At 54.9% G+C, this 23,338-nt stretch overlaps 1 protein-coding gene across 9 annotated transcripts in view; it reads left to right on the top strand.

Annotated features, from left to right (window-relative positions):
- The window catches only part of LOC110260611 (uncharacterized), a 56,570-nt gene that overhangs the window by 518 nt on the left and 32,714 nt on the right, over window positions 1-23,338 (top strand). For 3 of the 9 annotated variants that reach the window (XR_002343850.2, XM_021091379.2, XM_085025400.1), the window contains exon 1: window positions 18,048-19,056. The exons of 2 other annotated variants lie outside the window; for them this stretch is intronic. Coding sequence is in view for 5 of the 7 variants with exons in the window: in XM_021091379.2 (XP_020947038.2) it covers window positions 18,244-19,056 (813 nt within the window). In the remaining 2 variants the exon portion in view is untranslated. Of the gene's footprint in view, window positions 1-11,067; window positions 11,205-18,047; window positions 19,057-19,136; window positions 22,932-23,338 lie in introns of those variants that run through there. 4 more of the 9 variants (XM_085025403.1, XM_085025401.1, XM_085025404.1 and 1 more) reach the window with 4 other exon arrangements.

The following is a 23,338-nucleotide window of genomic DNA, read 5'->3' as shown; positions in this document are numbered from 1 at the left end:
CGGCGGGCAGAGGACGCGGCCACAAAGCAGGGCAGTGCCAGGCATCGCTGCCGCCCGGCCGGCCGGCCTCCCTCCCACCCTGCCGGCCTAGCTCCGCCGGGAGGCCGCGCGTGCTCGGGGCCGGCCAGTCGCCGAGCTGTGTCCGCTTGGGCCGGAGGAAGGCCCAGCGCGCGAGGCGGGGCCCAGGGCTGTCAAGGAGAAAAACATCCCAAGGCCTGCAAATTGCTGCTCTCAGCTTTTTTTTTTTTTCCTCCTCCTGCTTGGGAGAAAAAAAAAAAAAAAAAAAGGCAGCGCTTCCTCTGGAGGCGGATGCAAAAAGGAGGCAGAATTTTAACCATCTCCTGCACGGTCTTTCCCCAGCAGGGTGGCCCAGGCCCCGCGGGTTGGCACCATGGGACGGGGGTGGTGAGAGCTTCAGATGCCTCTTTCCCAGAGATGCTGGGGAGCCAGGCCTCCTCGCCCCTGGTCAGAAGCTGGGCCCCACAGGGATGTGAGGATGGAGGGGTATGGGTGCCCAGGGTTGGCACGGAGCTGGCACATGGTGGGCCATGGGGCACCCTAACAGTTACCTCTTATGTCACCGTCACGTGTGCTTGGTGGGCTCATCTCTTTGTTGAACCTGGCACCCGAGGCACCCGCTGGGAGACCCCAGCACTGCGCTGGGGGTGGGGGGGCGGTGGGTCTTATTTCTCATCGACTTAGGGCCCTCAGTCCGGCTGGGATCCTGGGCCTTTCTCTTGATCAATTTTTGGTGCTTTAAAAATAATGTGGAAATGTTTCTGGTGTCTGGGGGGGCCTTCACAAGCCATTCACCCAGGGCAGGACTTCAGAAAGGAATTCTAGAGTGAGGCGGGTGGAGGGACAGCAGGCAAGTCCCACGTGCAGGAGAGGCCCAGGTCGCTGGGTGAGGCTGCTGCTCAGAGAGCCATCGTGGGGGCTGGAGGGGTGATCCAGGGGAGCACGGGGCCCAGGACCCGGGAATGTATTTTAATTAAGTTTAATATCTTTCAAAATCAGAAGAAAAAAATGCCTGTACTAATAATGAATATATAACGATGAAGTCAGCATGGATTAGATTCAGCTGTATACCAAGGCAGTCATAAAATAAAATGTTTACTATTTATGGAGGAAGGAGCCGTGAAAGCAGAAGTGCTTGGGTCCAGGAAAGTCACGATGGGGTCCCAGGCGGGTCCCGTCTATCCCAGGGCAAAGGGTCAGATGTCCAGCTTTGGGGTTGGGGGACGATGTTGGGGGACCATCTGGGTGCCCTGCGAATGCCAGCCAGAATGGGTTGACCTGGCTTGCAATGAAGAGGAGACAGGGCCCCTGAGCACGTGTGTGCGTGTTCCTGTGCACACATAACGTGTTCTACGAAGGATTCCCAGAAACACGAAGGTGCAAGACCCAGCCAGTAAATATATACCAGGCTGGTCGGGTGTGGCACAGGGGCCTGGTGTTCCTGGCCACTGAGTGAGGAGGGCTTGTCACCAGGCAGGAAGAGACGGTGGCATCTTCCATTGTTTGCCTGGGAGCAAGCAGGCTGCGTGTGAGGCCCGTTCCCAGGCCCCGTACCCACAGCCTGGCACAGCCACCTCTGTAGCTGAACGTGGTCCAGCAGCCAGTTTTTAAAAAGTGAAAATACGCAGGTGAAATTCCCTTTACAATTTCCGGTATGAAATAGTTCCATGTGTCAAGAACACGAAATTATTGGTAGGGCGACAATGGTAGATTCCAGTGTGTACATTTCACCGTGTGTATAGTGTACTGCCGCGTGTCATTAATATGAAATTATGAATGAGATATTTGACCCGGTTTTTCCTCGGGTACCACGTCTCCGAAATCCAGAGCGGAGCGTCTTTTACACACACATCTCGGTTCGGAGGGATTCTCCGAATTTCAGAGGCTCCGTGGGCGCCCGTGGGGAGCACCGGCTGTCCTGGGCAGTGGGGTGCAGCGGTCCCAGCAGCTCCCCTCCCCCTGCGCTGGGGAGACAGGTTTTTCTGCTTCTTTTCCCGCTGGTGGCCCCGCTTGGCCAGGGGAGAGGACGCTTCCCCTGGCTGGTCAAGCCGCCAGCAGCCCCCAGACCTGAAAGAGTGGGTGTCGAGGTTACGAGTTTCCGGGACGAGAGGGCACTGCCACGGAGGGTTCTTGGGCCGCGCTCCCAGACGCCAGGGGGACGGTACAAAGGGCTGGCTTCAGGGTACAATAGTGGGGCGGTTAGTCACAGTGCCCAGCAGCGGGCAGGCAGACAGAGCTCCCTGTGTCTGCACCTGTTCGGGCTGGGCCCTGCGGCCCGGTTTCCCGGCCCCTGGCTTCTCGTTCGCACCCCTCCCCACTCCCCGCTTAACCCCCTGCTGCCCGCTGCGTACCTGGCCACCTGGCCCGAGCATCCTTCCCAGGCTCTGGTTTCCATCAGCCACCCTGGCCAGCTTCCTCTAGAAGCCGGGCTCAGGCCTGGATGATTTCATTGGCATCTCTGGGGACAGAGGCATCAGAACAGCTCCGTCACCATCACCAGAGCTAGGCAGCATTTGTGCCGCTCGAGGACCGGGTTTTGTGTGACTTAAAGATCCCAGCAGCCATGTAAGGGCTGTGCGTTTCTGGAAACAATGAAAAGCCAAAACTGTGAAAAATGAAGGAGTGGCCCCGAAGCTGGTGCCTGCGCTGCCTGTTTTAAAGTGAACAGACTGATATAAATATTTCAATCCTGTGCATAGATAAGATGGATAAGATAAAATAAATTAGTCATGTCCCAGCCCTGTCTGGGGATTGAAAGCAGGACTTCTGTCAGCATTGCTGCTTAGGAGTTGCAATTAAAATCGCCTCTTCTAGGTTGCCATCCTAGCGTCTCAGAGATGGCATTAGTGGTTTGTTGGGATGTGACAGTTAAATTGTTAACACGTGGAAAAGGTAGCGGCCCCCCTCCCCCCAGGTGTAAAACACAGTTAGCCGTTTCCCCCTCCCCCTTTAATTTAAAAATGCTCTCTGCTTTCCTTTGCTGCATTAAAGTGGCAAGCGTTTTTATTTTAGGAGGCAGGGGTGATTTGCTCTGCCCTGTGTGGGGAAGGGAGATTAAAAAAAAAAGGGCCCTTGGAAAATGTGTCCCTCTCCCGACAGCTTAAAAATCCAAGCGCCGGCCCATTTTTTTGGCTTAGAGGTGAGAGGTGTCTTCAGTTTATTCATTTTACCTGTTGATTACCGAGTGTCACTATTTATTTTACCATTGCATCCTTATCTAAATGGAGGCTGTCTTGGGAATATAAAAAGCCCAGGTCTGTTTGTTCCGTGAGAGGTCGGTGTCTCTCCGTTAAAAATCGCCAAGCAGCATCTGGGCCCAGCCGGTCCTGCGGACCGCGCGGAGTCTGTGTGCATTCTGCTGCTGCCTTCAGAAACTATGTGATGGAAGATTTATGGTCAGCTCACGTCCTTTTGTTCCAATTGATTCTTAAACCAGTTCAGAGGATTTTAGCCCAAAGAGGGGTGTATCTTCCTGGCATTCCGAGAGCCACTGAGTTTTCACACTGGAGTACAATTTTTTTCCCCCTTCAAAATCCAAATATAGAAATTGCCTTTTAGAGTAGAAAACGGCAACGCTAGTTTGCCTTTTAACTCACTTTAAAAGAAAGACCCTTAAGATCAGATATATTCGATGCGCAGATGCTCTGTTCCCATCCGTTGTTATCAAGAGGCTGGAAGCGACCCACATTCACAAAGGAAGGTAGGAAAAGGCACGTTGCTGCAACAAACGGCGTCAAGAGCCCTTTTGCAGGCAACTCAGGCCACCGAGGGGCCGCCACTGTTTGCAGGAGTGGGAGTCACTGTGCCATGCCTGCATTTTCTTCCCAGGAGGAGTGTGGCATTCAGCTATAATGTCATCCTGTGAAAAAAAGGACAGCCCCTGCCTCCATGAGGCACTGTCACACCTCAGCCAGGCCACTGCTCTGTAGCACACACACACAAACACAAACAGAGAGAGAGAGAGAGAGGAACAAGCAGCTCTCGTGCAAATACGGTTGTTTTCCAGCAAACCTAACACAACCTTCACTAATTGCAATGCCACCCTGGCCATGGGTACTGCCTCCAGAAATGGGGAAAGAAATTGGAAACACGGGAAGCACACTGGATCGCTGGAGAAGACGTCTCCCTTGCAGGAAGGTGCGAGGGCAGGAGGTCTGGAAACTGCCATAGGGACGGGGCGCCTCAGAGTCCCCGGTCCAATCTTGGGGCGCTCCACCACTCCTGAGCTTCCCAGGTTTAAGATGAGAAAAAAAAAAGTGTCCTTCCCAGGGTTCTGTCAAGGTTTGTTGCAGGCATAGCACCACGGCAGCTAATATTTGCATAGCCAGGCTGGCCGGTTTCATTTTCTCTTTGAAAGTGTTTCTCTAAAGGGTAAAGTGCTAGAGACTCGGGAACGAGCGTTAGCATCTGAATAACTTTCCTGACAATAAGTATATGGTTCTTATTGTTTATGTTGAACTCATCAATAGTCATAGGCATTTATCTTATTCTTAAAATGAATTCGACTTGACTTATAGCTTAGCTGTTATCAGTAACGTGGTCCCTTTCTGATACGAAAGCCATAGGCGCTCACTGCAGAGCATTTAGAAAAGGCAGCAAAATGCAAATAAGGGAGAAAAATTGTTCGGCACCCTCCCCGCTCAAGCTCTGGTCACACGTCCACATATTTCCTTCCTTTAAGGCTTTCTTCTCTGCCTTGTCGATTCTTTTTTTTTTTTTTTTTAAATAACAAAATTCTGTATGTCTTTTTAAAGGAATCTTTTCCATCACGGCTTATCATAAGAGTGAATATAGCTCCCTGTGCTAAACAGTAGGATCTGGTTGTTAATCCAGCCTATCTTGCCTTCTCGATTCTTATAGCTTCACCTTTGGGGGATGCTCTGTGGCGTGTTATGGCTGAAGCCTCCTGTCTACTTGGGGCTTCTGGTCTCCTGGGGCCCAGCGGCCACCCCTCTAAGCAGGCCCAGCGTAGGCCCGGGCTTTTGGGGAGAAGACCTCGGGCCCCGGCCTCCTTCCTCTGTTCTTCTAGAAGCCGTGTCGGGGTAGGCCAGACAGACTGCCAGCACGGCCCGGGGGCAGAGCCCAGGCTGACCAGCAGCGAGGGGCACACCCCACAGCATCTCGCAGTGCCCAAGCGGCGGAGACGGCGAGGAGTGAGGCTGGGGCTTCCCGGGGCAGGACAGGGCCCAGGAGGTGGAGAACCGCAGGAAGCCTGCAGCCCAGGGGGAGGTGGTGAAAACAGGCCTGAGGTTTGAATTCTCGGCAAAGAAAGCCGCTTGGGCCAGAGATGACTCCTCAGACATGCAACGTTTCGTCAGAGCCGTCGAGATAATATTTCCAAGGTGTTCGGCTCGCTGGTCCTGACTTCAACCCTCTTCGTGCCAAGTGGCTCTGGCCAGCATATTAGCGCTAGGGCGCAATTCCCACAGGCTGTGTTGCAATCAGGCATGTGTCTCGGCTGGTCCCAGGCAAAAGTTCCACATGACCAGGGCTCTGGAGAGGCCAACAAACGGATTTCCATGTTGCTTTCTGAAGCGACTGCGAAGTCCAGGCTTTCTAAGTTCATTCCTGCTGCCGTAATGGCGTCGCCAATGTCTGCCTTCATCCCTCGGATAACACAGTGGCTTCGACAGCAGATTCACTACCCATCATCCGAGAGGTATCAGCAACCCATGTTGCACACACACGTCCGAGGCAAGGTCACTGGCTGGAGTGTTAGGTACGGCAAAGAACCATTGGCAAGAACTGAAATTCATCGTAAAAATAATCAGGAATGCTGGGGTACCTCATCACACAACATAACAGAATATCGCGTCGCGGTTGAGGTGCTGTTGACAAGAGTTGGTCACAGCATGGGGAGTATGGATTACAATATTTCACAAAGAGTAAGTGTTATTAAGTTATGTAATTGTACACACATGCTCGCTCTTCGGAAGGAAAGGCAATCGAAAATTATTTTCCGGATAATGGCATATAGGTGAATTTTCCTTTTTCCACCTATCTCATACGTGAATGATTTATACTTTCTATTTCCTGCTTCAATTCGATCTTAAATATCTATCTTCACATTTTACCCTAAAATTACCAGTCTTTTAGATTACCCTGTGCCTTCTCTAAACATGCAGGGTTTGTATAAACAAGTGAAAAATCATTTTAAAAGTCTTGAGCGTAGAACTATAGACACATGGCCCCTGGGCCTTCAATAGTTGTGGATAAATGGCACGTAGTAGAAATATTCGTTAGGCCAACAAATACGTAGAGTCTGTAAATACTATCCGTTCTCTTACAAGAGAGATGCACATCGATAGCTTATTAATCAAACACTGTTTGGGTTCCCTAACCAAATATATGTACTCGCGCAAACTGGGCACACGAATCTTAACTAGGATTTTGTGTGAGTCTAAGAAGAAGTATTTTTCTCCCCTAAACAATCGCATCAAGCAGTGAAAAAAAAGGCATTCTTGTTCTTCTGGAATATTTGGTCCGGTAACTTCCCCCCGACCCCCCATGGTTAAACTCCGTTGATTTTGAGTTTATGCTTTGTGCTTCTACTGCTTGGTTTTTTCAGGGCAATTTAAAAGATCCTGCAGATTCTTATCTGGAGAACAGGGATCTTGGATCCATCCTACCCAGATGATACCCTGTGGTCTCTGGGTGAAGATCTTAGCCGTTCATTTCTACTCTCATGCGCCTTCTTTTGAAAGAAAGACAGAAAACAAAAATTTGTTGCCCCCCATCCTGAACTTCCCAGGGCTTCTCTACCTCAAAATATTACTTTAAAAGCTCTATTATCTTGTACTCTTAAGTCACCTGCTGCTCCGCAGCCAGGGGAATGCTTCACTTGGGTCAAGACGAGAGGCGGGAATTTTCTTTTGCAGCCATAACGCTCCAGGATTTTGTGACACGGACAATTCTGTCCACGTTGCCATCTAAAATATCTTAGCCTTCCAGCAAGTGCCATTTGCTTTCCCGTCCACTGAATTCCCGGGACCAGCGGAGTTGCAAAGGGTGGCATCTTTCGAAGGCAGGGGTGGGAGAAATAACTCAGCCCGGGGTTGGGCGAAGAGGCTGTCGGGGTGAGCCCCGCCGGGGACCCCCGGTGGCGCAGGGGAGCGGGCCCCCCCCCCCGCGGGGACCCCCTCCTGGGCCCAGCCCCCCCACCCCCGCCGCCGCCTCAGGGGCCCCGCGGCCTCCGTGGGCGCAGGCGGGGCGAGGCGGCCGGACGGCGGGGCCCCGGGTCGGGGTCCGCACGCGTCAGGCCGGCCCGGACGGGAGGCGCCCGTCTGGGAGGTCCCGCGGCCTCCGGGGCGCGACCCTCTAATCCGCTTTAGTCAATATATTGTGCGCTTTACTTGGGCAAAGCAAACAGGGCGGGCCGACAAAGCGGCGGCCGCCGGCCCGCGACTCCCTGACCCCGGGGTCGCGCCCTTTGTTCGCCCTCAATGCGGTCGCCCCGCCGCCCGCCCGCGGCTAATTGGGGCGCGTGCCGCCGCCGCCGCCGCCGCCGCGGACCCCGGCCCCGCCTGGGCCTGGGCCTCGGACCCCGCACCCCGGCTGCGGCCCCGACACGCAGTCGGACCCCGACGCCAGACCCCGGCCGGGACGCGCACGGCGACCCCGGACCCGGACCCAGGTCCGGACCCAGGCTCGGACCCCGGGAGCCTCCCCGCGGATGCAGACCTCGCCGCCGAGCCACACGCGGCTCAAGACTCGGACGCCCGATCTTGCTTGGACCCGATCCCTGTCTGCTGCAGGTCCGACCCCGGACCCAGACTCCAGGACGCCCGCCCACGTGGGCCCGGCCGCAGGCTATGCTCGCCGACGCTGGAGACCCCAGGACCCAGACCTGACGCCCCCCGGCCGGGTCCTGGCCCTGCGTCGGCCCTGCTCCGGTTTCGGGGGCTGCCTGGAGGAGGCGCGCGAGGCCTCCCAGGTTCCAGAGCTGGTGCGGGACCCGTCGGATCCCCTGCCCCGCCCGACCCGCCCGACCCGACCGAGCCGCCCGGGTTGCGGATGCGCTGCTCAGCCGATGGACCCCAGGCGGCCACCACGGCCGCGTGGGCTCCTGTCACCCGGAGGGAGGGGGCCGGTGGGCACTGCTGCCGCGTCCCAGGGCGGGAGCCCGCTGGCGGCGCCTCTCTGCAGGGCCCCTGGGGACCGCAGCCGGAGAGGAGAGGTGGGCTCTGCCTTGTTTTTCTCCCTCTGCTCCGCATTTCTGTGGGACTCCTGCAGATGAGAAAGAAGAGGTGCCCCAGGAAAGCAGATGCAGAGTCCCCCCTGTGGTCGACAGGACCCTTCAGACCCTCTGCCTAGGCTCTGGCCAGCACCCCGGCCCCAGCCCTTCCTTTCCCTCCAAGTCACCACCCTTCAGGTGTCTGGGGGCCCTGCTCCTGGTCAGACCCATCAGGCAGGCGAGGAAGGCAGTTGACACTGAATTCGGCCTTGACCATTCATTGTCTTCTGTGTTCCTTGTTTTCCCTCAAGTGCTGGGCAAGGTTATAATTTTTATTCCAAGCAGCTTTTGAGACGTAGTTCCTTGTAACTTTTTTTGTTGTTGTTGTGAAGGTTTTTGACTGTTTTCTCAAAAGCACTTTCTCTTGTAATTAGGGGCCAAAAAAGCAAGCAAGAGAAAGGAGTTTTGGAAGGCTTGGCCTTTGAAAACGAACAGGGTGGCTTCAAGTTCTTGGCCAAGCCAGACAAGGCCCCCTGGCCTGCGCCCCGTTTATTTCAGAGTTCTGTTCACCTGGCTTCGCGGGGGAGAAGGTTTAAAATGAATGTTGAGTTTGTGTCTGAGCTTGTCATTTTGGGGCGGAATATTCTGGCATGGACTTTGGCTTCTCCGGACGACTTGGTGACTCGGCGTTTGGGGCCATGGCTTACTGTGGGGAGGGTTAGCTGGAGTGGGGTCTGCAGGTGCTTCAGGAAATTTCTCGGTGTGGGGCGGATCCCTGCTGGGAAGGGAAACCCCGTGGAGACGGGCCCTGCTGGCATCACCTTGGATGCAACCAACTCCCAGATAACCCGATTCCCTCTTTCTTCATCCCTTCCCCGTGGTCCTGTCCGCCCCCACTGCTGTGGCATCGCCTGCCCTGTCTCCTTTCAGAGGAAAAGGAACTATCTGGAATGCACGTGCTCCTGCAGAATGCTGATGTCCAGGCCACCCCTCCAGGAGGGAACTGCCACAGCGGGCCTCTCTGTGGGGAGCCGGTCATTGGTGATCCTTGCTGACTCGAGGGCTTCCTTGTCTCCAGCTTGGCCTTTTATATTGAGACCCTGGGCAGGGCCTGCCGGATTTGCAAAGGGCCGAGAGTGGGGCAGGCTCAGGTGGGGCTTGGGGCCACCCCTGGCTGCCTGGCTGGGAAGCCCCTGGTTGCTGGGTGTTGGCACCCCAGCAGAACGGGCAGGGGACAGAGGTCCTGAAGACCGCTCGGCTCAGGCGAGGTGACGTTGTTACAAGGACTCTGGCAGGCCCAGCGTGGGGACCACAAGTCTGCGATTGGACACCGGCGGGCAATTGGTGCAGCCCAGCTTTGAGGGGGTGATCAGGATGCACCTGGCGGGGAAGGGCGGACGCCCCAGATGACCAGAGCCGGCGGCGGCGGGGGCGGGACTCGCCAGAGCTGGGCGGCTCAAGGCAGTTCTGGGACCCAGATTTCAATGGAGCTCTGTTTTTTCTGGGAACTGTTCTTACCTATAAAATAAGCCTATGTGTGCATGAGTGCAGAGGGGTGGGTAGTGATGTTTTCTGTTGGAAAAAAAAAAAAAAGGCAAAAATACCAAATTGGCGTGTGTGCCTGCAGCGGCTGGCCGTCCCAGGACGCTGCAGGATGCTGCCAAGCCCCTGTTCCAGCCTCAGTTTCCCTGGTCTTTAAGGAGGTGTGACCATTCTTGTTCTGTGTTCCCCTCGGGGTGTAAGGATCCCCCGAGCTGGGGTCAGAACACGCCACGTAAACTAGAACACGCTTGCTGTGCACACAGGAGATGCCACCCTTCGTACCTTAGGGAAAACCTGAGCTGTGGCTTTATGATGAAAGTGTGCCTGGCACGGACTAAATGCTTGGGGTGCTTTTGGTGACCCGAACTGTGTCGAAACCCTCAGCCGAGGTATGAGAAGGGTGTGGGCTGAGCATGGCGAGAATTTGGATGAGAGCGCCTTTGAGGTCCCTCCCCCCGCCCCCCGCCCGATGACGCCTTCGATCAATAACAAGGGGGCTTATTGGATGGTGTGGAGACTTGGCAGGTACCCCGGGAGCCCTAAATGTATATCCCAGGGCCCGAGGCTCTCTCTGCACCCTCGTCCCGCCTGGTCTGGGTAGGGGTCTGCGGGAGCCGCACCCCAGACCTCCTCTCCTGAGGTTTCTGGCCCAGGCTGGTTGCGGAGCTGCCAGGGCTGAGCACCCCTTGGCCCCCGGGCCCCGGCCTCACGCTCCCAAGCTGGCCTTGCCGCTTTTGTCCTAACAATGCTGAGCGAGGTCAGCTCGGTTTGCACAAAACACAATTTTTTTTTTTTTGATGGCAGGGAAAGTTTTTCTGCATCTGAGGTTGGTCCTTTGTATCTACAGCAGGTTGTGGTGGCACTGGCTTTTGGTATTTGCACATGTGTAATGAAAAAGGGAGTGACACCCCCCCCCCAAAAAAAAATACAGGTAGGGCCTGCCCTTCGTCTGGGCTTGAGGCTCCCTGCCAGTGCCTCAAGTCGGCCCCAAGCCATAAGAGCAGCAAAGGTTGTCTTTCTGTACACACACACACACACACACACACACGCACACACTTGGATACACACATGCACGCGGGAGTGTGTGCACACAGCACAGGCACACATCCCAGGATATTACCTTCGTGTGGCTAGCATTTAATGTTCTAATATTAAAGTTTGAAGCACCAACGGGCTGTGTCTTAAAAGGCTCATTCAGCCTGTCTGCCTTGGAGCTATTTTATTTATAAGTCTTCGTGTCAAGTCAAAGAACTCTGTGTTTCTCGTAGACTGCGTTCGGATGGGTGAGTGTTTTGGTTTTTGGCTACAGCTGGTTAATTTTTCCGAATCTGTAGCTCCAGGTGTGCGTTGAGAAGGTTTTTCCCAGCACAAGCAGTTTCCCAGTGAGCCTTGGGGTCCTGCTAGAAATTTCCGGCGTCCTGTGTGTGAGAGATTGCCAGTTTCAGAGACGGCGTGAGTGCAGGAAGGAGGCAGCAGGCAGTGCCTGCGTCCACGGCCACCTCTCCAACCCGAAGATGGGAAGGGCTTTGAAAGCAGGACCTTGCCGCCTCCGTCGAGGGCAGAGCCGATGACGTGGTGCGTGGCGAAGACACTAGCAAAGGCACAAGCCCCTGGTGACAGTTAAAAATCCCTGCCTGTGAGCGTCGTTGAAAGCTAAGCACCAGGCGTGAAAATGCCCATCCACAGCACTCGTTATTCTCAAACACGTGGAAAAAATACACGCTTATCACGTAAAAGTGCTATGGCCTCAGGGTCTCAAGGTTAAGGTTGCACACTCCTTGTCTGATCGCTTGTGTGACCCCTTTCTTTTGATTAAAAAAAAAAAAAAAAACAAGGATGAACTTCATGTTCCTTTAAAATTAGGAATCACACCAAAAGTTGTTCTATAAATAGCAAGAAGGGAACCAGAACAAAAGCGATGGCTTTCTTCTTTGGTATTTTTTCTTTGCCGCTATTAAATGTTATCTTGTCTTGCAGTGATATGTGTAGGCATGACATTTCTTCACTCGGTAGAAGGGGCGCATATGAAAAATCCAGCCTCGTACCCTGTTATTCTGTTAACCGGATCCGAAAGCTATGCTATTTAGACATAGTCAGGAAAATGAAACTGTCCTTATATATAAACAGAGTACCGACTTGTGTGAAATCATGTTGGAGTTTTAAAAAATAAAATGGAAGTGTTTCAGTAAAAAAAGACCAGTGTGGTCAAATTTCAATTTGTAACTGGCACCCTCACCCTGCCCTGCACATCCCTCACGCTGCAGGCTCTAGCTTAGGTTTTGTTGCAATCAGTTTGAAGAAGTAATCTGTGAAATCTTGATTTTAAAAAAAAGTTCCTGCTCTCCCTTGCAGTTTAGCCCAATGAACCGCTGGAGTTCTAAATCAGGGTTTATTTCCTTTCTTTTTTTGCTGTGTCGTAGAGGGCTTATAATTTAACCTAGTTCACCGAAGCACTATATGGCTAAGAAATGGTACTAAAATTCCCATTTCATCTGTGGGGAATTAAAAAAAAAAGGTCAACTGACTTTTATTAGCATTTCAGCATTGTTTTCAAATTTTTAAAATAAACATTGACCGCTTTTAAAGTTTAGAATTGCTTTAAATTCCTAATAGCTAAATTCTGCATTGATATAATTCACAAAGAATAATGACTATTTTAGGCCCTTGTAGAGGACTGATAATATACAAAAAAATTGCCACTTTTCAACTGTGAAACAATGGCATTCTTTGAACATTGAAGGAGTAAAATTCTTTTCAAATGTTCTGTCTTTTAATTTTCGTGGAAATTGATACCTCCTTCTCCTAGAAATGGTTTAGGTCCAAATTCTAATATATCTGTAATTACTAATAAAAATTTGCTATGAGTGACGCAATAAATTCTTTTACAAAATGTTAATTTCCAGGAGTTCCCTTGTAGCTTAGCTAGTTAAGTATCTGTGTTGCTCTAGCAGCCTGGGTCGCTGCGGTGGTGAGGGTTTGATCCCTGGCTGGGGAACTTCCCAAGGCTGCGGGTGTGGCCAAAAAAAAAAAGAAGAGGAAGAAGAAAAGAAAAATGTTAATTTCCCAATTTAAGATAATTCTATTCTAGAAATTGCAGATCTGAGCCACCTAAATAAATAAATTCAGCACCCACCACTCTTGAAAAGGTAATTTTGATTTTTAAAAAATTTAGTTGGTACTGTGCTTCTTCTCATGTCTGATATGAAGCCACGAATCTAGCTGGGGCATTTGATCGATGCATATATAACCAGGGATATTGGCCCATCATCTTTAATTCATATTTTCTGACTTGTTACTACTTTGGAATGGAAAATATTCATTGTGATTCTTCATCTGTAAGGGAAAAATTTGCCCACGAGCCTGTGTGCCTTCTACGCGGCTTGTTCATGTACTGACATACACTATCAAACACACATTTATTGTAGACTTCTGGTTGTTTTACGCTGTTTCATTAAAAAATATAAGTAACTCCTTAAAGAAGGCTTTCAGGGTTGATGGACTTTTTTTGGATATCGTGCAGAGGTACCATCACAGAAAGTGGGTTGTGGGCTTCCAAAGTGTGTTAAATATGATCAAACAGCACCTAACCACACAGGTGATTGCATGGGTGTGCAGTTCTGCTCGCCGGTCAGCCCGAGCCCTGGGCAGCTCCTGATCCCTGTCAGCCGCGGGCGCACTAAGTCTGTCCTTTGTGTGTACACACACACACACACAATTTAAAGAGAGATCTAGAAATGCTGTGCCCACATGCTTTTGGGGGGAGGAGGGCTTGGCTACTCCTGCGGCATCTTGCCCTGTGCTCTGATCCCCACACCCGCTTGTTCATGGCCAGAGTTTCATTTCTGTTGGTCATTAACTCCCGGCAAGTTGGACATAAGATAGAGTAAACTTAAGACAAAAGATCCTGGAAGATGCTTCATTATGTTGGGACGGAAGGCGTCCCTTCTACGGATGCTCACTTTGTCTTAACCAGCCCGAGCCCCTCGACGTTCTTCTACTCAAGCGAAGGTTCTGTCCCCTCTCCTCTCCCTCCACTGCCTCCACAAGGAAAACAAAAAACGCTTACCCAAGGCACATGGATGCTAATAGGTTTGTACATAAATGATTGGGAGTAAAATGGAGAGCTTCATAAAGGAGCGGGCACGTTATGAGAAATAGATATATCGAAATGGAGTCCCAAACCTGGTAGCTGCTTTGAGGCAGAGGCAGAAGGAAGGAAGGAAAAAAAAAAAAATCCTAAGCCTGGTTTGCCTTTCCACACTGTCCCCAAAGCTTCTTAGAGGCTCCTCCAAAGGACACATTGTCTGGCATGGCTGAAAAAGGGGCATCTTACCCACCAGCCGCCACAAACTGGCAATCTCCGGTGACCCGGCCAGCTTTTCAGGCACCGGTCTCGGGAGGGCAAGTCGAATGTTCAAAACCCAAGTGAAAATTTAAGTTTCACTTGCACTCACCCTGCTTGCTTTAATTAGATTAAATGCATCTGTTTAGTAAGCCCTCCTAATACCTTGGAGACCAAAAATTTTAAAATATTAAATGTTGCTCGGTTAAGAAAAGGGAAACTAAACTGAAATGCCCCGGCCTTGGGAGGCTGGACGGCGGCCGAAGGCTGAGCCGGGGCACAGCAGGAAGTGGCCGGCCACATTCCTATTAGGCAAATCTTGAGAGAAATCAGGAAAAAATAACTGTATAAGGCCGATGCTATAAACATCCTGGTGTAGCCAGGGCCTTTCTAGTCTTATTTTTCAAATATCTGACCGCGGGCACAGCGAGGAGATCAAGCTCTTTCTCCGGGAACGTTGTCCATCAGAATATTCTCCAACCAAGTGCGTGTCCAGGTATCCTTCTTGATAACGGGAGCACATTTTTAAATATTATTGACTCTGAATAATAGGATAGTGAGGAGGAAACAGACTTTAAAAACCTGAAAAATACCCAAGAATATGACCCGCGTGCTCTTATTTTTCCTTGCATGAAGCAGAATTTCTGAATTTGCAACCAAATTATATGTAAATCCTTGCCAAGGAGAGAGAGGATGAAAAAGGGTGTGTGTTCTTGAATATTATTCTGACTCACCCGATTTCTTGTTTTACCAAATAAAAATTGGGAGGAGGAAAAAGGCATTAAATGAACTTATTACTGTGTGTGCGAACAAGGGGGGGAAAAATCAGCTAATAAAAAGGTTAGCAAGCCAGTGTGATTATACAATGATTTCAGGTGAAAATTACAAAGCGAATATCCTGGCATTTAGTCGCTGTCTTCCGTAATGATACAGTTGTCAAATTTGTATTTGTGCCAGTGGAACAAAAGTTGTAAGTGGCATAATGGAAGATAATCTCTTTTTCTTTGTGGCTTTTTTAATTCAGTGTTTTAATCCACCCATTTAATCACCAAACATATATCACATTAGTTATAATATTTATAGTGTTCGGGAAAGTGATTATAAATAGATTATAGTGTGGTCGTTGGATGGATTGGTTGTCGTGTGTGTGTGCCTGTGTGTGCGTGTGTGTGTGAACACATATCAAAGGTAGGAAGCACTTCTAGGGTTTGCACTTGGCAACGGTTTTCCGTGAGAATAGTCACCCTCTATTTATTCCCCACATCCCTGTTTGGTTGTGATCGTGCTTGCTCAGTATTTTGGAAAAACACCGATGTGGTATCCAAAGGGCCTGGCCCTTAGACGGTGTTGAGATCTCTGCCTTCAGCCTCGTCTCTGAAGCATATCTGTTGCTCTAGGGTCCCCGGAGTTGCTAAACCACGGCATGTCCTTAATATGCTTTTTATAAAGTAGCTGAACCATACAGTAAAGATGGGGCAGGGGAATGTATAATGGCAGTTAGTGGCTGGAGCAGGAGGGGGTGATAGCAGGGTCGGTGTGGCTTTTGGGGACGGCCCTGCACACACTCATCTGCTGGGAATGTGTCCCCTTACGCCACACGCCCTAGGCAGGGCTGGGGATTGTTCACTGCGAAGAAAATTATAAAGGACCGTGCTGCGAGAAAGACTGCTTTTCCCTGGCTGCAGTGCTAGAACGTGGGTTCGGCACTCCCCCGTCTCAGGCTGCTGAGAACACCCTTTCTGAGCAAAGGAGCCCAGGATCCCTGGGCTTCCCAAGCTGAACCCCACAGTCCTTGAAGCTGGGAGGGCCACCCCGGCCCGTCCTCAGGGGAGAGCACGAACCCCACCCCGTGATGAAGTCACCCCAGCTCGGGCTCTCTCGCTTGGTGTCAGCAGCTGTGGAAAGTGAAAGTTGGTCAGGATTTGTGTGCAAAGATTAACCAGGAAACATTTCTACTCCACTTTCTAAAACTGAATTTTCTCGTAAGAAAAACAAAAAACCTATCCCTAGAAAGTGGAGGCCACCGGAAGGTTCTAGCACACGGGAAAGTCCTTTTGGAAGATTTCTTAATCCGATTTTTTTCCCCTCCTTCCCTTCCTCTCCCCCAAATCGTATATGTCAAACAGTAGTGGCAGTGATGTGTCTGTCTAGCACAATTCAAGGCCGAGGTCATGGGGGTGCGGGGTGGGGTCCAGAGAAGCTCCAAGGTGGGTCAGGGGGCCACAGAGGCCCTGACGGATCTGCTACAGCTGCCTCAGCCCAGCCTTGCCCCCTGTGGCCAGTGCCCCCTGCCTGGGCAGTCCAGTCCAATGTGGAATGAAGTTTCCTGGGAAGCTAGGCACACGAGGAACTTTTGAATTTACCAATGGCATAAAAAGTATATATATTTTTATGACAACGGGCAAGTTTCGATTGGTTGACAGAAATGGCGAGATGTGACGTCAAGTGACACTGGTTAGAATGCCAAGGCCGGCTGGGGGTGGGGGGGGACACAGAGAGACACTGGGATGGGGCCCAGGAGGCCTCATTTTTCTCGGGCCCCTGTGGTGGGCATCCTGGGATGGCCAGGTCCATCTGGCTCCGAGAGAGAGGGCATGCCCAGACAGGGGGAAGGGGTCTGCGCATAGTGACCCGGGTTGGCCTCCCCAGGCGCCAGCAGCCACTCGGGCTCCCCCGCGGAGCAGGCAGATAAAGCAGCTGCGGCCTTCTTGTCTTTCTGACGGGTGTCCTGACTCTGGAGCCAGGCTGGCCGCGACTGCGGGAGAGGGTCGACGAGGAACCGGCTCCCAGACAGCAAAGCTGCGGCCTAGAACTTTTCCCCGCAGCTCCTGCGCCCCGGGCCCGGGGAGCAGGAAGTTGTTTCTGCCGGGAAGGAAGAGAGCGAGGTTGGAGCTGGGCAGCGGCTCCGGGCACGGTGCCCCCGCCCATGAAACGCCTCCCCGGGCACCATGAAAGCCCCCCCTTCCGCCAGGCACCTGGCGTCCCCGACCTCTGGGCACACCGCGCTGACCCCCTCCACTTCACCAGATCTCCAGCGCCCGACCCCTCACCCCACCGGGCACCGCGCCCCTCCCGCAGGCGGGCCAGCAGTGTCGGACAGGCAGCCGCGGGATTCCTCCGGTGCGCGCCCTGTCCCGGAGCCTCGACTAGAGCTCCACGGCGACCACTAGCTTCGCAGGGCAGAGCCGTGCGATCTGGCCGCAGTCCGCGGCGCACACAGGGCTTCGGTCAGGCCAGGGACCGTCGGACCGCCCGGGGTCCCCAAGCCGGGCCCGAGCGTGCGCGCGCGCGCCCCGCTGCCCGCAATCATGGCAGCCGGCGCCTCGGAGCGCAGCCGCCGAGCGCGCTCCGGCAGCCGCCTCGGTGCCAGGGCGGCGGGGGCGGGCCGGGGCCGGGGCCGGGCCGTGCGGGCTGCAGGGCGCGAAGCAGAAGGCTGATGAGTCCCCGCGGCGCGGTGCCCCCTGCCCGGCGCGGGCAAGCTGGCGGGACCGCGCGGGCGGGGGAGCGCCTGGGGCGGCGTGCCCGCGGGGGCGCGCACGCGGGGCTGCGGGGCGAGGCGCGGGGCCCGGGCGGCGAATCCGCTGCTCGCGCCTCCCGCCCCGCCCGCGCGCGCCCGCCCCGGGAGGAGGGTGCGCGGCGGAGGCGCGGGGGGGGGGGGGGAGTCGAGGAGGGGCCGCGCCCGGTCCTCGCCCGCAGCGGGCACCGCCGGGGGCCCCGGGAGGCCTTGTTGGTATTCCGGGCACAGCAGAAGCCCTGACCTCCCCGCGGAACAGGGGCGCCCGGGAGCGCGGCGCGGCCGCCGCCCCCGGGCGGTCTCCCCGGACTGCGGGGCCGTAGGCGCCTTGCTCCCCCTCCTCCCTGTCCCCTCCTCTCCAGGTCCCCCGTACCCCCTCCCCCGGCCTGATCCGGCGGCGAAGGGGTGGGCAGGGAAACGCGCTCTCTGGGACAGGTGCCAACTCCGAGACAAAAGACATAAAATAGGCGGCAACGGGGGAAGCGCGGCCGGCGCGCTCGGGCGGGGACGGAGGCGCCGCGGGGGCCGCATCCTCGGTGCCGACCGGGGAAAGTTTGGGAAGTCGCCGCGGCGGCTTCGCAGCGGCGGGGGACACGCGGGCCGGGCCGCCCTCCGCGCCGCGCTCGCCCTCTCCGCGCCGCTGCTGAATAATTCATGGCGCGGCCGCCGGCCATTAGCATGCACCGGGCGCGCGGCGCGTCTGTGCCCAGCCGTCGCCGCCGCATTCGGCGCCCCGGCCGCGCTAGACGAGCGGCCGCGCAGAGGCCGGGCCCGCGCCGTCCCCGCGCTCGCCCGCCCGTCCGCCCGTCCGCCCACCCGGCGGCTCCCATTGTGCCCCAGGCCCGCGCCGCTCCGCCGTCCTGTGACCGCCTGCGCCCCGCAGCGCGCCCGACGGCCGGCCGCTGGAAGTTCGGGCCCGCGGCGCACGCCCTGCCGCCCCGGGATGCACGTGAACTTGGAGAAAGTCTCGGGGCGCGCCGGCGCAGACCTCCGCGGCAGGGCGTGGGCGCCCCTGGCCCCGCGCGCTTTCGTTTTCGTCTGGGACAAAGGTCCCTCGCGGCGCAGGTCGCGGACGTGGAGGCAGTGCCCTGCGGGCCACTCAGCGGGGAGGTCCGGTCGTTCAGTCAAGGGAAGCCGGAGCCTGGAGAAGACGAGCCGCGCGGTCGGAGGCGCGGTGCGGGACCAGGACAGTGGGGCCTGGCCGTGCGCTTCGCCCTGGCGGTCCAGGAGCTGTCTCGCCCTCCGAAGAGTTACGGGAGGTGGCACTGCTTTTGCTCTCTGCCCTTTCGACACGTGAAGGAGAGAATCATTCGGAACCCAGGACTCAGACCGGTGGCCGAGGGCCTGTGCAGCCGCGAGCACGACAGCGCAGCGCTGGCCGCGTCCGCGCGCGTTCCTCCGACAAGGGCAGAGCAGTCGACCAGCGCGCCCCAGTCTCGATCGGGTTCAAGGCGACTCTTGAGGACGGTAAGTGCATTTCTCACTTTCGCTACTTAGTGAATATTTAAATATTAATGACGGGATTTCTAAGAGGAGCCCTTCTGTAGGGCAGGCCTTCCACAGACCAGGGGACCGGGGAAGGAGGCTGTTCTTGAACCTGAAGCCACACCAGCTTGCAGGAACTCCATGGCCGGCCTTACAATTGTGGAACTTGGAATTTGGGAAATAACGGCTTCCAATCTCAGGTGTGCAGACCATTTGCCAGAGAGAATTTTGTTGAACATGGAAGAGAGCCTTAGCAGGCGCCCGAGTGGAAGAGAAGGAAACCAGAAGACGTCTGTTTTGAGATTAGATGGGCTGGGAAGGGGTATTCGGAAGCTACCATCCTTCCTTGAAAAATTGAAATCTTGCATTCACTTCCTAAACCAGCAGTGCTGCTTTTTTTTTTTTTTTCTTGCTGGTCAGGCGTTTATGGAGAGCTGGCTTCGGGCAGCCCTGGGTCCAGCTTCGGCCTTTCGGGCTGGTGGCATAAAGCTCCGAATGTGGAAGCGGTTGTTTATGGTGGCATAAAATGAAAGACATCTCATAACTTTTCATAATAAATTCCCCTTTATAGGTGGCTGACACACGGGCCCAGCCGGCAGCCCTGGGGAATTTGTGGGGAGCAAGAAAGGGGTGAAGGAATGCACGTTTGCCGTAATTACAGGGTTTTAAGGTAACACTGAAATTAATTTCTTCAAAGTTGGGTTTCAGAGGCCATGGTGGTCTCTGTAGGCCAGCACTGTGTTCGTTTTATTTTAGTTCGTTGGTTCTAGTTATTGGGGATTTTAAAATGCATGTTTGAACCTGCGTGTACCTGTCCTGTTAAAATGAAACCCGTAACAGGAGGGGATTAAGCCCGCTTTTTAATATGACCGTCTCGCAGGTGTGATTTCCCCTTTCCGCTCCCTCACCGTATTGATGTGGTTTGGATAACCTTGCTGCGTGCTTTGACCACAAAATAATGGGGAGGGGAGCCTGTTTCCATAACACCCCAGAGCTGTGAGCTGGCACTTGGAGGCTGTGTTTCCGGGAACGTGGACAGAGGCCCGAGTCGCCCAGGCCTGCCTCAAGCCTCCCTTTCCCCGGGTGTCCAGATCTGGGGCCAGAAGCCAGAGGAAGCAGGAGACCATTCCGATGAGGTCTTTGCCCACCGGGCCCCCACCCGGAGGCTCAAAGTTGGCTTCCTCCGGTCATGCGTTCCTCGCCGTATTTTTTGCGAGGCCATCACACACACGCACACCCCCCTCCCCTCCCCTGTCCCCCGTTTGGGATTTGTAGTTATGACTTTATCAGAGGCAGTGAGCAGACATGAAACCCCCGGGGTGGGACATTCAGGAGTGATCTCGGAAGCGGGGGCGCAGCTGCCGAAGGGGCGCCGCTCCAGCCGGGAGCCGCTGCTTGCCGTGGCATCGGCCGTGACGGGGTGAGTCATTTTCAAAAGCCCAAGTTCTGCCAGGGCCTTGCCTGTAAAATGCAGGAGACGTTTTCCCGGGTCCACAGGTGACCTGTGACGTATGGCACCACAGGCAGGGATGGTGTGGCATCCTGCTCAGACTGGTGGAGCTCCCCACGATTCACCCCGAAACAAGGGGCATGGCTTACACCCTCTCCACGGGCCTACCGGCCAGACACTGGGAGCTGGGAAAGGCCTGAGCATCCGAGGAGGCCTTCCCCACCCCCAGGGCCACTTAGCGGGGGCTGCTATTTGCCACGGCTCCGGAGGCCCCTCTCCTGCCCGCCCCCCCCGCCCCCCGTGCCCTGCCCCACCGGGTCTGTGATGGCGCTGAGCGTCCACTGCAAACAGTGGAGCTGGCCGCACCGAGAGAGGCCCTGCCTTGGCACCAGGCTGCCCTGTCCTGCCTTTGTCCCTGTCCTCAGAGCAGCCCAGTTCTACTAGAGACTCCCCATGGGGACGTGGGTCCGGCCAGGGGCTTCTGCTTGTGTTGGGAGCTCTCGTCTGGGCAGAATTTATTTTTGAGGAGCTGCACACAAGAGCGAGGTTCTGAAAATGAAACTGGTGCCCTTCTGTTCTTTATCGCTGGATTTCATAGAAGGAATGTGCCAAGTAGGGGACAGGGTCTTAGGAGCTGTGGCGGGCGGGCGGGCGGGAGGATAGCCCTGGTGTTCCTGTTTTTGTTTGCAATCAGGGCGAGCCCAGAGTGGCCCCTGGCCTGCCTTGGGGCCCTGCCACACCCATTCTCTGGCCACTTGATGCCCCGGATCCTGGCCTCAAGGTCTCCGCAGGGAGATGGGGGTGGTGGCTGACCGCTCAGCTCGTGCAGGGCGGCAACGAGGCTCCGACCATGGCCAGGTCTCACGTGCCGCCTGAACAGGTGCAGATGGCGTTTTGCTTTGCTCAGCAGGAGCAGCGGGGAGCCCTGCAGCAGGGTTACGCTTGGGTCCCTATGGTTTGCACCTGACCGGGGCCCACACTGTGATCCGGTCTCATTTGTTCCTATCCTCAGCGTGGCATGGACAAGGCCCAACGGGAAGACAGGCTTGGGGGGGGATCTGGGGGGAGGGGCCGGAGGGCTGTGCCCACCCCAACGGGCACCCAGCCTGGGTGAGCGCTCCTTGGTGCCCAGGGAAACCGCCATGTGCCCCCAGTGAAGGACAGTGCACGAGAAGGGAAAGGAGCCCCCAGGGGCCAGGCAGGAAAACATCTTCAGACTATCACGATAGGTGGTTTTCGGGCTGGGAGGGTGTCTTGGCATGTTTGGGGAGGACAGAGGATATGTTGCAGAAATCCCGCTAAGCTGGGCGTGGGGGTTAAGTTCACGGCCAGGCAGCTCCAATTCCGGCCCCTGCCCTGGGGGCTGGCCGTGTGACCCTGGACAAGTCACATCACCTCCTGGGACTGTACCCCAAGCTCTAGAGCAGGGATCATATTCACAGCGACCTCAGAGGGTCGTTGGGCAAGGTCAGATGACGCTCTTTGCACCAAACGCGGTTCCTGGCATGTGCCGGGGACGCCGTAAGTGGCCATTGTTGTAGTGGTTTTTGTTGTAAAATGGTAATCGCCATTTTTCTTGCTAGTTCTTATATTTTCGAGTTTCTAAGAAACAGAGAACGCAGTTTGGGTTTCACTAGAAGGGACACCTGTGGGTTTACCTCCCCCCTCTCCCGCCGCCTCCTCCCCCACTCCCCCCGCCCAGGTGGTAGCGACGGTAAACCTTGATGTTTTCAGACTGTCAGGAACTTGCAAAGCCGGGGCTTCCCTTGTCCTGAGGACTCAGCCTAGATGCCCTGAGTCCCCCCCCCCAAAGCCCCCCTCCGTCCCCTCCGCCAGGGTCCAGGTTCGTGCTCAAGGTGCCTTCCGAGACACCTTCTAGGAATGGAGCCCTCCCGAGAGGGGCACTCGAGGAGCTCACCTGGGTGCTGGCCCCGGGGGTCTGATCGGAGGAAAAACCAGGCAAGATGTCCCGCGTCAGGGGTCCAGAGTAGCCACACCAGCCACCAGCGTCCCTGTCGGCGATAGGGTGGCTCTTCGGTGAGAGGCTTTCACCTCCGACAGCCTGATTGTTCTTGGTGCACGCAGCGAACATTTACCAAAATGCTGGCTTGGGGAGAATTTTCTCTCTTAGCTGATCCTCCAGGAAGGCCCAGCAGGAGTGCCCTTTCTCAGAACATCTTGTTGGAACAAGAAAAGAAGCCCAGATGGCATCGGCCATGCTTTCCGATGTTATGGAGCCTAGGAGGGAGAAAAAGCAACAATTGTCTCCCAGCAAAGACAATGGACCTTTTATATGAAATATTTATTTTCAGGGCCGACCAGGGTCCCGTTGGCTGGGACAGCGGAGCACCAGTGTCTGGGCATCACAGGCCCTGAGAGCTCACTCGGGGACGAGATTTACAGAAAAGGAAAAGAGAAAGTCCCCTGCCTCGTGGTTCTGGGGGAATTTCAGCGGGAATGTTTGGCTTTCTTTATCGAGTGGAGTTTCAACTTTCCCAAGTTTATTTTTTCTTCCCCTCTGATTTCTTTTGAAGGGCTGCGGGGGCGTGTTGGCAAGCACGGGAAAGGTAGCCAGCTTTTCGGATCATGGGCTGGATGGGGCCTCTCTGGGGCCAGGCCCAGCCTTTGTCTGCTGGGGGTGGTGGGGGGGTGGTCTCAGAATGGAGGTGAGAAAAACTGGGATTGAAAGGGGAAGGGTCCGTCCCCAGGCGGGTGGAGAAAAGCCTCCAAGAGCAAAATGTTGGACAACATTTGTGATTTTCAGGTGTCCTTGACTCTTCCCGAATCTCATCCTCCGATGAGCTCGGGATCGGC

The sequence above is a fragment of the Sus scrofa genome, chromosome 5 (genome assembly GCF_054392235.1).
Source record: "Sus scrofa isolate SSC_HxYL_T2T_F1_AM1 chromosome 5, Sscrofa_HxYL_maternal_Yorkshire_Landrace_v2.0, whole genome shotgun sequence".
In the NCBI taxonomy this organism is placed as follows: Eukaryota; Metazoa; Chordata; class Mammalia; order Artiodactyla; family Suidae; genus Sus; species Sus scrofa.
Note: the sequence above shows the minus strand (reverse complement) of the source record. Positions and strands in the feature narration are given on the sequence as shown.